Source organism: Sander lucioperca, chromosome 10 (assembly GCF_008315115.2).
Source record: "Sander lucioperca isolate FBNREF2018 chromosome 10, SLUC_FBN_1.2, whole genome shotgun sequence".
NCBI lineage: Eukaryota > Metazoa > Chordata > Actinopteri > Perciformes > Percidae > Sander > Sander lucioperca.
This window is the reverse complement of record NC_050182.1, coordinates 8,396,287-8,411,130: the sequence shown is the minus strand read 5'-3', so window position 1 is coordinate 8,411,130 and position 14,844 is coordinate 8,396,287. Positions and strand designations below refer to the sequence as shown.

The window sequence follows — 14,844 nt, the reverse complement described above, 5'->3', positions numbered from 1 at the left end:
CAATCAGGAAAAGTTAACACATTGAACATTTAAAATTAAACAGCTGATTAACGTGAGCTTGTTGCTCCGTGTGAGCTGATGACCTCATCTGTTGACATTTCTGAATGCCTTCCTACAGCTGCTTCATAAAAGCTTTCCACACAAACTAACGTACATGTGTCATTAGTATAGAAAAAAAAATTTGATTTTAACTGTGTCGGGCTCAGACACAAACTTCTTAATGCCTGTCGGACGCGGGCCGGGCTCGCACAGAAAAATTCGGCCCGATCCAGACTCTAGTGTGTGTGCATAACGTTATGAGCAGTTTGCAGTTCACTGTGCCGCAAACTGCTCACATCATCTGTACCGATGATCTAACATGTCCAGGGATACCATATATCGTCTGCAAAAACTCCCACAGTTGTGCACAAGGTCTAGGATACTGTACATCAAAAACATAAAAAGCCTTAAAGCAGGCATCTACTGCCCCAAGAAGAGATGGGTGCTCCAGGGCATGTCCATGCACTATAACAAAGGCTTGCGATAACAGATGCCTGTCCCCAAGAAGAAGCACATGTGGGACCTCTGTGCTTGTCCTTTTCGTAAGGTATTCAGCGATGTTTGTTCCAACGTGTAGAGAGAAAAAAAACTTTATAAAGACACCTTTACTTCAGATATTAACCCTCGTGACAGGCATAAGTTTGAGTGATAAAATGAAGGCCAAAATTATATATAATCTATGTGGATTTAAATTATGTATTAAGTAATGGGTTAACAACTGGAAAACTATGTCTTTCTGTGTTTGCTCTAACAACATTTCGTTTTAATAATGATAACAATAAACTGAAACAGATCATTGTTGTGCAGTGGTTTGGTCTGACACGTGTGTGTGACAGGTCTGAGAGAGGTAGGTAGTAGAGGATGGATACCCCAACTGAGCCCGACTGGACCCAATGGGCCAGGCCGGGTTTGGGCAGATATTTAGAAATGATGTTCGGGTTCAGTCACATCACAACCAATTTTAAGCGGGAAATAAAAGGAAAATGTATTGAGGTCTGCAAATCTTCAGACAATCTGTTACAATACTTGCTGACGCTTGTTTTATTTGTTACATTTGTATTAACTCACAGGCTGCTCACCTATGAAAGCTTTTGTAGATTCGGCGTAGCTGGGGCGGACCGTCTTTCTCCGGATTTTGTAGGTGCCGGGGTCACCACAGGTAGCAGAAGCAAAGCGATGTGCCTGTCTGCAATATTGCAAGCATAAAAGTCAAATGTAAAATTCTACAACTCTGTATCACATTCTGGCGACTACATTTCAAAATGCAAAAAAGATTCCCTGACCTTGCTCTGACTTTACTACAAAATGCTCAAATTCCTTGATTTTCCGTGCCTGGTATAGACCCTCTTAAATGTCACGGCATTCCAGAAATGTAGTATAGTGCATGCAGAGCAATGCATTATATTGTTCTTTTCTTGTTCCTTCTTTTTATCATTATTCTTCTTCCAGGCCCTAATTTGACTAGAACCGCTTGCTGTAGAAATTCCATTCAAAATATTGATGAGTTGGTCCTTGTGCAAATTTTGGGTCTATGTCTTCTCATGTGATTTATACTTTGAGATACTGAATAAGAACTAATAAGCTCTTTGTGACATCAGTGAAACTTCATTGAACTCAATCTAACTTAATTACATTTGCAGCACCTGATCATTGATTAAAATGTGTGAAGTCCAGAGAAAATTTAACTCAGGTTCTTTTTTTCTGCATGGAAACTGGTCAAATACTAAGCCGTATAGATGACATGTTTCGTTGATCGGACCAGTATTATACTAAAATATCAGTGATCATAAAGACATTTATTTGTAACAGCAGGCCTAGGCTATTTTCAGACTATTTGTTGATTTACAGCAGGATTGTTAAGTGCTGCATCAAAACCAAACCTACAGGATATATTGTTGCATTTCGGGGCAGTGGTATCAGAAAATATTACCGGCAGATACCCACATTTACAATATCAGTATTGGACATGAAAAAGTTGTATTTTGCCATTCTTATTCATAGTACATATATGTCTTTTACTAAAAACTTATAAGCTTTTATAAAATGTGCCTACCTTCAAATGTAGAGAGTAAATCACCCAGGTCCCATTCTACCAGTTTATTTTGAACATGATCATCCATCTACAGGAAAACAATAATAATAAAAAACATTACAAAGCTGCCATACATCACTTTCAATAAGCATTCAGAAATGTCAAGCAAGCAAGCGGTCATTCTCATTACGCCAACAACATTTGACAGCTAATAACATAATGAATAATCAAGAATAGTTATTTTGGCAGGCAACACACACACACGCGCGCGCGCACACACACACACACACACAATTCACTGCCAGCACAGGTTAGAATCAGCCAATTTCTATATTGCATAGTGGAATTCAGCTGCATGGAGGTAAAGTACTCCGTGACAATAGCTCATGCAGGTCAAATTTAACACGTTGGTCCCAATTGATTAGACTGACTCAAGACTTCTTTGCCAGGTTGTTCACTAACTAAAATGAACCTATTGGCGGGAACCGGCGATGTGTTCGCCTGTCTTTGTCAGCATTACAATTTGTATTTTGTATTTAAAGGAACTACATAAAGTACTTAATACATAACATTTAGTAACGTTACACAAACAACTAAAACACATGCAAGCCTGAGCATTCAAAGTAGGCTACATAATCACTGAATACAAATTTCGCTCTTTTTTCTGCATGTTCACAATTCAGCAAGCAAGATGGCGGCGTTCGTCTTTTAACACAGTCACGGTCATTCGTAACGTTAACGTAACGTAGGCTGAGGACGGTTACCGGTAAAAAAAAATTTGCCGCGCATTTTAACACTTCTAAATTAAAATATCCAAAACTAATTTACCGTTGGCAATGTCCGTACGTTACTAACGGTCGGTGGATTAGCTAACATTAGTAACGTTTTATTCATAAACCGCTCCTTAAACCGAGCTAGCTACCAAGCCAATGTAGCATACAATGACTCAGATATATCTTAATAAAAAAGAAAACCGATAGACAACGTAACTTTGAATGTGCAAACAGACATAGAAGATAACAACGATACAGCCTTGAAATGTCTCCATTAACGACTCCTTTGAAATAACGTTAATTAAGTTAAATGTCACACTTCATAAGCTAGCTAGCTAGCAGCTGGCTAGCTTATGTGAGTCATTGTATGCTACATTGGCTTGCTAGCTAGCTAGCTAGGTTAGTGCCATGACAAATGTTAGCACGCTAAAACGTAGCTAACGTTGATTTAGCTCGGTTTAAGGAGCGGTTTATGAATAAAACGTTACTAACGATAGGTAATCCACCGACCGTTGGTAACATTCGGACATTGCCAATGGTAAATTAGTCTAAAGTCTAAAAATGGGCGGCAATTTTTTTTTACAGCTAGCAGCTAACTAGCTAAGTTACGTTAGCTAATGTAACATTAGAGTTTATTCTAGAAGCACTGTTTAACAAAACACATTTTCAGCAACAAACTACCGGTAAAATGAGAATGCTTACCTCGCCTCCCTGCTCCAGGAACCAGATGTGGTTTTTAAGAAAATTAGTTGCTGCTGTTCCGACTCATCGAGAGCGAGAGACGACGATGTGGGGTGACTGGGGGTTACGTCAGTTGAAGAGGTGCGCTTGTTTTTCCCTGTGTGAAGATCCAGCGGGCGGGGTGCCAGATAGAGCGATCTCTTCAATGTGTTTCTGTCTTCGCCCGCCGTAGTTCTTTGCTGGTATTTATTTGTAACGCAAATCGTGATAGGATTTATATTTAATAACGTTACTTGAATAAAACGAAGCTAAAACATAAAGTTATTATTCTAATATCGTTAGACTGTTTTTAAACTAAGCTAAACCATCTGATCTAATCTACGAAACAAACGTTTTTATACGTCTTTTATGTCACGTTTTTTATTCTTCCCATACCATGTCATGACTCGTGTGTGTGTGTGTGTGTGTGTGTGTGTGTGTGTGTGTGTGTGTGTGTGTGTGTGTGTGTGTGTGTGTGTGTATATATATATATATGCGTGTGTGCGTGCGTGCGTGCGTGCGTGTTAAAACAATGTCATCCAAAATAAGGCGGATCAGCAGTGTTGAAAAACTGAAGCCTGGATTTCGTTCAACGTCATCAACCCAATGCAATGGGTTATAATATGTTTAACCATTTTGTAACCCAATTATGGGTAAATTTATACATTTCAGGCTTAACCCAGCATATGAGTAACCAAATTAACCCAGCATTTTTAAGTGTGTAGGGTTTTCCCTCAATGTCCTATATATGCCTTCCTGCTTCATTTCTTCTTGTATTGAGGAACAATGTGGGTTGATTACTGTCATTTTTATTTTGCTTGACCAACAGGTTGCTGGTTTGATCCCTGGAGTGACAGGATAAATGTGGGCAGTCAAGTGAAAGAGCAGCACGCCCTTCTTTTTCATTACCACTGCTGAAGTGCCCTTGAGAAAGGCACTTAGCCCACACATGCCTTAGTGGAGATGTTCAATAGCCAATAGATATGACTGTGTGATTGTGGTGGGCAGCTTTTAGAATAATAACAAATGAAATCAGTTTACACAATTTTGTTTTTGTTTTTTACATTTCCCTTCTTATAAAAAAAGTCATACCAGTTTTATCCACTTCAGAAATGCCAGCTAATAGCCTTGCATGAAATTATGAGATAAATGAGAAATTTTCCAACATTTTAAAGGGACAGCATATTTACCAAGTGTATGTGTATGTACAGTTGTGCAGTTAAATGTACAGTACAGGAAGTGATGTCAGAACTCTTCAGATTTATTCAGAATAAGGATTATTGTTGAGTCACAACAGTGCCATTACAGGGAGAGAGACATTTTCATAATATTATTTATAATATTTAGTTGGTATTTTATTTTGTTATGTTATCCACGTCATAAATGTGATATTGGTGTAAACATCATTGCATTTAAAATGGGAGCGGAATATATTTTTTAAACTCAAAATGCTGAGAAAAAAAAAAAATGTATTACAGTAAAAGTCAATAATTTAAAAATGTGTCTATCCAGTGGCATATGAATATTCTGCTGTTGTAGTCAATCTTCAGCATTTTATGCATTTTGTGGTCTGAGATACTTTTGCGCACACCACTGTAATTGAGTTGTCCCCAAATATTGCTGAGACATGACCTATCAGGGATAACATAATGCAATGCAGTGCGGTGTCATGGGGGAGTGACATTCAAAATAATCAAATATCAAATAAATAGTCTAGATTTATTTGCCTCATAACATCACTATATACTTCCACATAACTCTTATTAAGGCTATCTGCTCTACAAGACAGGCCAGCATACTTCATCCATAAAATGTGGTCTGGCTCACACAGCCCTTGTTGTAACCCTGGCTCTTTACATTGGGACCACCACCTGACAGTCGGCGCAACCTAGGTTGGGCCCGGCTTCTTACATTTGGGCCAGGTCTGGCCCACACGACACTCACCATAACCTAAGTCAGGCTTGGCTCATTAATTTGGACCAGGTCTGGCCCACCAGACACTCACCGTAACTCATGTAGGGCCTGGCTCATTACATTTGGGCCAGGTCTGGCCCACACGACACTCACCGTAACCCAGGTCGGGGCCGGCTCCTTACATTTGGGCCACATCTGGCCCACATGACAGTTGCCCTAACCCAGGTCGGGCTTGGCTCATTACATTTGGGCCAGGTCTGGCCCACACGACACTCACCATAACCTAAGTCAGGCTTGGCTCATTTAATTTGGGCCACATCTGGCCCACGACACTCACTGTAACCCAAGTCAGGCTTGGCTCATTTCATTTGGGGCACATCTGGCCCACACGACACTCACCGGAAACCAGGTCGGGGCCGGCTCCTTACATTTGGGCCACATCTGGCCCACATGAGACTCACCGTAAACCAGGTCGGGGCCGGCTCCTTACATTTGGGCCACATCTGGCCCACATGACAGTTGCCCTAACCCAGGTCGGGCTTGGCTCATTACATTTGGGCCAGGTCTGGCCCACACGACACTCACCGTAACCCAGGTCGGGGCCGGCTCCTTACATTTGGGCCACATCTGGCCCACATGACAGTTGCCCTAACCCAGGTCAGGCTTGGCTCATTAATTTGGACCAGGTCTGGCCCACACGACACTCACCGTAACTCATGTAGGGCCTGGCTCCTTACATTTGGGCCAGGTCTGGCCCACACGACACTCACCGTAACTCAAGTTGGGCCTGGCTCATTCCATTTGGGCCACATCTGGCCCACATGACAGTTGCCGTAACCCAAGTCAGGCGCGGCTGATTACAAGTGGGCCACATCTGGCCCACTCAACATTTGCCATTGCCGTAACTGAGCCTTAAGTGCCAAAAGTGGCACAAATTTGGCCCAAATGTGTCTGCTATCTGGGTAAGAACTTCCTCCTCTCGTGGTATTCACCAACTCTGAGGTGGAAATCTTCTGAAAGCTCAGAGTTGATGAGATGTAACCATAGACTGTAAAAATGAGGTTGAGATATCTACAATTAGGACTAGAAACAGCTGCATGTTCATGACACTGATCTCTTAAATGACCCTGATGTCATGATGGCTCGCTCTTCTTATTCTGGCCAAATTCTGGTTTCTGTTTTCTTCTTTTTTGTTTTTTCTGCAATCACAATGTTGTGAGACAAATCTTTGACTCCATCAGAGGCCAAGTTGTCCCACTCATGAACAAACTAAGCACTAAACGCATGAGATCCCCGTGGTCACCAGAGGGGCCCGCTTGAAATGTCCCACAGGGAGCTTACATTTAGTAACTGATGCCAGAGATTTCTATTATGTCAGTGATGCTCATGTCTCACTTCATTTTCAACAAATGATAAACTCAATAAACTGTTCAAATGATATCATGCTGTCATGTTATGTTGCCACTGTGAGATCATAAATGCTGATGTCACGTTACATCAGATTGGGTCAGCTGCCATCCAGACCTGAAGAAATACAGAAGAAAGCTGGATGTATGGAACTAGGAACATCACCAAGTATGTTAGGTCCTATTTCATCTTAAGTTTAACTTATTGAAACTTACCTCCCCCTGCTGGCACTTTTACTTTGCCTTATGACACCACCAGGAACCCTTTATAGGTAGACAGGAAATGAGGCCTGGTAGGCAGAGGTGGGACAAAGTCATTGTTATGCAAGTCACAAGTAAGTCTCAAGTCTTTGCCCTCGAGTCCCGAGTCAAGTCGAGTCAAAGATGAGGCAAGTCCCGAGTCGAGTCACAAGTCAAAGCCAACAAGTCTCAAGTCGAGTCCAAAGTCCTACCATTTTAGTTTTGAGTCATTTCAAGTCATTTCAGTTTCAGTGTATGCAATATTAAGAATATTTTCACTGCTTCAAAAGTCATAAGAAAGCCCTTTCTCTCAAGAAACTGAAGTCATATGCTTTATAGCAGTGGTTTTCAAAGTGGGGACGGGGACCCCTGGGTGCCGCGGGGGGTGCTAGGGGGGCCATGGCAAGTTGGCATGAAAAGTATAGCAAAACAAAATAATTGAATAAATTAAATAACTAAAGTAAACCAAATTAAACCAAAAATAAGCTAAACAATATTCCCATTAGTTAAGAACTGCACTATAATAATCTATTGCATCTCTGAACATTACTACTGTAATCGTTATTATTTTATTTTATTACATGGCTTGGTTGAATTCCAATGTAGAATGCGGTCTGTTATTTCTTGATAACAGACCGTTGCCATGAAAAACAGAGCGTTGCTATGGACGCAGTTCGGTTTAGCGGAAGCAATACAATCGTTTTTAAATCAATAAACTCCTTTTTAAATCAATATTTTGTGTCAAAGTATTTATTTGATAGGTAGCCATGTAATAAGCGGGATAATGTATAGCGAGGCGGTAGTTATAGCGAATACAACCCCTGATATGAAAAGGGAAGGCTAATGGTGGATCTACTGTGACTGTGTTATGGTAACGTTACTTTAAAACGGACGCTGACATGATGTTGGCGAGGTTTTCCATCTGAGTGTGCTACACTCATGTACCTCATATAATCAGGGTTCAAAAATCCCTATTTTTGTAAGCATGAACCAGCAAGGGAGACGTGCGTTTACTGTCTCGTTGAGACAGTAAATATGCAGCAGCTAGTATGTTATGGTACATACATCCGATAAGGTGCTTAGCATTCGTTCAAAACTTACCTTTCTTTGTGCAACTTCAGGTGTCGAACAAAGTTGGACGTTGTGGCAGCTCCGTCTGTAATCTTCGACCCGCATGTTTTGCAAATTGCAACTCTTTTTTTGTCGACTACCTCGTAATTGTTATAGCCAAACGAAACTATCTTCGGTATCATTTTGCCAACTGGCGCGTTGTTGCTTGTGCTTCATTGGTTGTCTTGCAGCTTGCCTACTTAGATGCTGTCAAATCAAAACAACGTGGGACTACAGTGATTGGATGTCGTGCAGGCAGCGCGTGTGCTCTCTGCATGCATACAGGTGGTGCACATTTTTTTCACAGATGCAGATAAACTGAGAGCGGCGCGGCCGTGTGAACATTTTCTTCCCCAGTTTTCATGGGAAGTAGCAAGTCTTCTCGAGTCAAAAGGTGCAAGTCCAAGTGAAGTCACGAGTCATTGATGTTAAAGTCCAAGTCGAGTTGCAAGTCTTTGTACATTTTGTCGAGTCGAGTCTGAAGTCATCAAATTCATGACTCGAGTCTGACTCGAGTCCAAGTCACATGACTCGAGTCCACACCTCTGCTGGTAGGTGACCGCCTTACACAGTAAACGCCAGCCACAGTTGGAAGAGATATAGTTTTTTACCACCAAACCACGAATACCAAAGTGAATAAGAATCAAGCTTTTCTTTTACATCTACACTGACCCACACATACACCGTTGGATAGGATATTTAAGTTGTATTTAGAAGGATAGTAGATCCTATTTTCGTTGGAATTAAGTTTAAGTTTGTTTGAACGTGCGTCCAAAATCCCCCTCGCCTGGCTGGCGTGGCGGCTTCATAGATGGTAAGACAAGTTGATGAAACAAAGTAAATTTATTTATCATGTAGATTTTTTTTTTAAACATATGTAACATCATTTCCATGTTCACTTATTCACTACTCCCAATTTTTTTTACAATGTCTTTATTCCATTTTTCTTCACTCTCATAAGATAATGTTGTTGTTAATTAAATTACATTAAAATAAGGACTTTTGATTGGCAAGTCTCAAGCTACATCTGCTACTTCTATGCTGACATCAGCATCGGTGTCATCATGTATTTCCTCTAATGAAGTCAATGATTTCTCACAGAAATTAACAGACTCAGTCAATAGCAATAATTTTGTTTTGATTACTTTGTGATTAAATAGTTTGAAATTAGTTTGGTGTCACAGATTAAAGAAATAGGACAGTACAACTGTCAGGAAGTCTTGACAATCAGAACTGTAAAAAACCGTTCCTCTATTTTCTGACTGATAATCTAATTTACCTGCTACTGCACCAGTTCCTAGTTCCTAGTAATTGCCTGAAACTATTTATTTGTTACAAAGAAGCTCCTGAATAAGTGAACACAGAGTGATTTTGGTCCCACCCTCCTTTAATATAAATATTTACTCCTGAATAATAATTTAACTAACCTGGTGATATCATCAGTTTGTAGTTCCATCCATCCAGCTGTTTTCGGTGCGTCTCCAGGATGTGATGGCAGCTGACTCAATCTGGAAAAAAGAATGTGAGATCATCACACTTGATGAGCCCTAAGAATATGCATAGGAAGCCATCTCCCACCATCAATGTCCCCACTTCCTGTGATGTCTCGTAATGATGATGATTAGGAAGTGTTGAATAATTGAAGACGGAGTGATTTTGGTCCCACACACCTTTAAAAAAGAATGAGATCATTACACTTGATGGGCCCTAAGAATGCATGTTTATTAGTGTTGCCTAGCAACTCTCCTCCGTCTGTGGACATGGGAGGACCTGCGAGTCCTCCTACGTCTACCAACGGGGCGAGCAGCGTGTCTGCGTCTGCGTGGCATTGTTAAAAAACAACCTGATGGGAGTAACGGGTCCTAGTTAGAAACTCTCAAGATAATGTTCTGTGATGTCACTGATGATGTCACAGTTTATGTGAACCATCATCATTTATGATCTCACAGAGACAACGTACCATGATGCAGAGCCGATCCGCCCTATACGCTCACTACGCAAGCTGCGTAGGGCCCCGCAAATTACTGGAGGCCCCGCCTCCCCCTCGTGTCATAGCGCATCAATTAATGTTTACAACATCCATGACAAAATGAAGCGAAACTATCCTTCTGGTCACGAAAAGAGGAAAAAAATCACCATGAGAGTGAATTGCGGGAACAACAATCAGGTAAACTTGTGTTCTCTCCTCTCCAAGTCTGATGTCAGCAAAGTAAAGTTATGTTTATGTGCATTTCTATCGTGTTTTTTTGGGTCTTGCTAACCTAGCTGGGCAGGCATCTCTTGGTCTGTGTCTAGCTGCTAATGCCAGTCACTTCCAGGGCTGTGTTTGGTGACTTTGTGCCTGACAAAAGTGAGAGTAAAATACAATTATTTATTACATTTGATAAACGACAAAGTGCAACGGTGTTTGTTTACTGCAGCTCGGAAAAGATAACCGCGTCGGGTGTGTTATCATGCGTTAGGCGCGTGCACGAAATGAAACGCGCATTTTTCAAGCAGAAATATATATGAAGACCAAACAGACTGTAGGCTACAATATATGGGCGTGAATGATGACATTATACATACTTCTAAGACACTGATTATCTAGTCTCAGACAATGTGTAGTTAAAAACTTTAAACAACTGCACTAATTATGCAAGATGGAAAGCAATGTATTGACAATTTGACATTGATTTATAGGCTATATTGAATTTAAAATGTTGATTAGCTGGACATACTGGTCAATATGGATGCACATCCCTCAGTAAATAATAACCATAAATCAAGAATTGCTTCAACATGCATAATAATAAATAAATAAAAACTTTAACATGCCATGGCAAGCCATTTTAGCTTTTATTCATTCACAGTTTATGCATTTTTGATATCAAGAATTCAATTTTGGCATTTGTGAGACCATAAATGATGTGTGACTGTGACAACAACGGAGCGGATAAACAGTCTCAAAAGTACCCACACAAATAGAAGCAGATTTACAAATATATTTACATTGAAAAATACTAAGTTCATTTACAAATGATGAAATACGAGTTAAAAATTAGATGCACAGACACAGATACACATTTGCGGATACAAATTGTTCTGCATTCATTAATTACATGACATGTCATTTAGCTGATGCTTTTATCCAAAGTGACTTACAATGTCTACATATGTCAGAGGTACCACGCCTCTGGAGACACTAGGGGTTAAGTGCCTTGCTCAGGGACACACTGGTTGGTGTATCGCAGTGGGAATCAAACCCTGGTCTCCCACACCAAAGGCATGGTCATATCTACTGCTCCATCACCACCACTTTGTGCGTTTGTCATTTGTGCATTGTGTTTTACAAGTTGCTAATACTTATGAGACTGTTTTAGCACCATATTCTATGTTTTCAACGCTGGCCTATAAATACTTATTTCATTGATTAAAGGTGCTGCAGGTAGGATTGTGAAGACCCAGGACTTAGCCAAAAATGTTTAACATCGACAACTTCTCAGTCCCTCCCCCCTTCTTTCTGCTAAAGCCCAAAACGGTCTCCTAAGCCCCTCCCCCCACAAGGGAGAATGAATGTGTGTGCCTGAGCAGTGATTGACACGCAGTTAGACATCCCCCCTGGCCCTGATTGGTGCATCTGAACAGTTAGACACGCCTCCTGGCCCTGATTGGTGCATCTGAACAGTTAGACACGCCTCCTGGCCCTGATTGGTGCATCTGAACAGGGAGCGGTGGATTTTTGCAAATCACACTCCAGGCTGTAGGTGGAGCCAGAGGAGCTGGATTTTTTTTTTTTAAATGACCTGCTTCCTGTAGTTCTACTGGAACATAGGGTCAGTTTCAGCAAATATGACAGAAAGTTTTATAAGGCTTACCTACTGCACCTTTAACACTAAAATAAGTATAAAGTAAAATGAAAATCTGTTTACCATTTATTAATAGTGCTCTCTCTGGACTTTGTAAGAGAAGAAGAAACTCCGGCTGCAAAGTTTATAAATCAGCATATCAACGAGGGGATGAACAATAACGGCTGCACCGAGGTGATGAATGTGTGTGTGCTGCTGTGTGTCCCTGTGTGTGTAACAAGCATAGTGTGCACACGCTGTGCACGAGCCTAGGAGTATTTTACTAATGCTCTGTTAAAATAACAATGAAATGCTGCGTTATTGACTTTAGACCAGGTTTTTGTTGGTCAATGGTGTGATCACTCCTCACTGCCTCAAGATAGTAATACTCCCAAAATGTACCTGAACACACCTCCCTGAAACCTCCCTGTAAGACCAGCACGCCCAGAATGTACCTGAACACACCTCCCTGTAAGACCAGCACGCCTATGGGTGCACAGATGGGCGTACATGTGTCGGGCTTTGCGCTGCGCCAGGTGCAGGATAGGGCCCCTTGTGTTCATTATCTCAGAAAAAGCAGAGCCCCCTTTAACATTGTTGTCTGCAGACTGAGGGATGCTACTGTCAGTCCTTGTGAGTCCGATGGAGCAGATTATAACAGGTACATTGTAGTCCCATGTGATGTTAAAGGAGATCCTGTTCTCTTTGATAGGTTTCTGTCTTATTAACCAGCTGATGAATCAGAGGAACTGGTGTCTCTTGTTGAATAAAACACATCTGACAGATTACACTTGTGTCTCTTTTTTAATTCAGTCCTGTTTAATCACGGAGATATCCATGTTTGTAGTCTCTTACAGCCAGACCGTCCTCCAGACCTTCCTCCACAGCGCTGTGAAAGAAGGTCTGGCTAGTCCACACAGATGGAAATAAGCTCATTTCCCAAAATGTTTAACGACTGCTTTAACACCACAGACAAAAACACCCTGGACCAGTTAAAATCTTACCTTTTCTGGCAGGTATTATTGCGGCATGGTCAGCGGTTTCGGCCGTTTCGGCCGTCTTGGCGAGGCTGGACAGCCATCCCAGAACTCTGTGTTGTTAACAAACCAAAATGTTGTCTTATTGTGAAAATCTGCTCCTGTTGCAGCTCTTCCTACCTGCTTCCTCAAGGTGTGTCTGTCATTCATACCAGGAAACCAGTTACCTTTCTCTCCAGGAGAGTCAACTCTTTGGACCGTCTGAAGAAACTGTAAGTTGATTGTTTGAAATCCTTTTTTTTACATTTGAATGTCCTTTCAGAGGCCGTTACAGTTTACTTCAGCCAACAGTCATTATTTAGCTTTTTATGCTTTATTTAACGTTTAAACGCCTGTCTGTGTGTTGTGTGTGTCTCTGTGTCTGTGTGTGTGTGTCTGTGTGTGTGTGTGTGTGTGTGTGTGTGTGTGTGTGTGTGTGTGTGTGTGTGTGTGTGTGTCTGTGTGTCTCTGTGTCTGTGTGTGTGTGTGTCTGTGTGTGTGTGTGTGTGTGTGTGTGTGTGTGTGTGTGTGTGTGTGTGTGTGTGTCTCTGTGACTGTATGTGTGTCTCTGTGTGTGTGTGTGTGTGTGTGTGTGTGTGTGTGTGTGTGTGTGTGTGTGTGTGTCTATCTGTATAACCCCACAAACCTGATTTTTTGATCGTCAGTTGCAGCTCTTCCTTCCTGCTTCCTCAAGGTGTGTCTGTCATTCATACCAGGAAACCAGTTACCTTTCTCTCCAGGAGAGTCAACTCTTTGGACCGTCTGAAGAAACTGTAAGTTGATTGTTTGAAATAATTTTTACATTTGAATGTCCTTTCAGAAGCCGTTACAGTTTAGTTCAGCCGACAGTCATTATTTAGCTTTTTATGCTTTTTTTCACATTTAAACACCTGTGTGTGCGTATGTGTGTGTGTGTGTGTGTGTGTGTGTGTGTGTGTGTGTGTTTGTGTATGTGTGTCTGTGTGAGTGTGTGTGTGTGTGTGTGTGTGTGTGTGTGTGTGTGTGTGTGTGTGTGTGTGTGTACATAGTATGAATCTGCAGCACTTCTCTAACAGCTTTTATATGATAATATAAAGAGATGTTAGATATGTCAGAGTAAAGTCTCTAACAGCTTTTATATGATAATATAAAGAGATGTTAGATATGTCAGAGTAAAGTCTCTAACAGCTTTTCTAACTCTGTATTCTCCAGATCAACATGAAGATCTCTATCTTTGCTGGTGTTCTGCTGCTCTCTGCTGCCGTGATCTCTGTGGACGTGCTCTCTGTGGACGGAGAAGAAACTCCAGTTGAAAAGTTTAAGAGACAGCATATCTACCAGAACATGGCTCCTAACCGCTGTCAGGCCGTGATAACAGAAAGAGACATCAAAGACGTCAAAACTAATAAGTGTAAGGAGAAAAACACCTTCATCGATGCGAGTTATGACAAAGTCAAAAAAGTTTGTGGGGATGAAGGAGAGCCGATTAAAATAGGAAATAAAATTCTGAGAATCAGCCGTGAAAACTTCAATTTTAGAGTTGTTGACTGCAAATGCAATGAGAACAACTATTTCCCCAAATGTGACTGCAGTGGCTCTAGTGGCAACAAGAGAATTGTAATTGATTGTGATCAAAATAAGAATCCTGATCACTATGAAAGAAGTTATCCCATTACCATCATCATGAATGAATTATGAATCAATCAGAGTGATATGTTACTACCTGATGAATCAGAGTAATCTGTTACTACCTGATGAATCAGAGTAATCTGTTACTACCTGATGAAT

The 14,844-nt window shown here is 41.1% G+C and overlaps 1 protein-coding gene and 1 long non-coding RNA gene across 4 annotated transcripts in view; both read left to right on the top strand.

Moving 5' to 3' along the window:
* LOC116058390 overlaps positions 1-10,073 on the top strand; it is a 12,989-nt gene extending 2,916 nt beyond the window's left edge. The window contains exons 2-4 of the long non-coding RNA XR_004107036.2: positions 7,173-7,177; positions 9,286-9,292; positions 9,973-10,073. This is a non-coding gene — a long non-coding RNA (uncharacterized LOC116058390). The remainder of the gene's footprint in view (positions 1-7,172; positions 7,178-9,285; positions 9,293-9,972) is intronic.
* The window catches only part of LOC116058379 (ribonuclease pancreatic gamma-type-like), a 27,260-nt gene extending 12,416 nt beyond the window's left edge, over positions 1-14,844 (top strand). Inside the window, exons 1-3 of one of the 3 annotated variants that reach the window (XM_031311215.1) lie at positions 13,167-13,310; positions 13,743-13,850; positions 14,269-14,844. In XM_031311215.1, the coding sequence (XP_031167075.1) occupies positions 13,173-13,310; positions 13,743-13,850; positions 14,269-14,754 (732 nt within the window). In that variant the 5' untranslated portion in view covers positions 13,167-13,172 and the 3' untranslated portion in view covers positions 14,755-14,844. Of the gene's footprint in view, positions 1-13,166; positions 13,311-13,742; positions 13,851-14,268 lie in introns of those variants that run through there. The other 2 variants (XM_036006119.1, XM_031311217.1) reach the window with 2 other exon arrangements.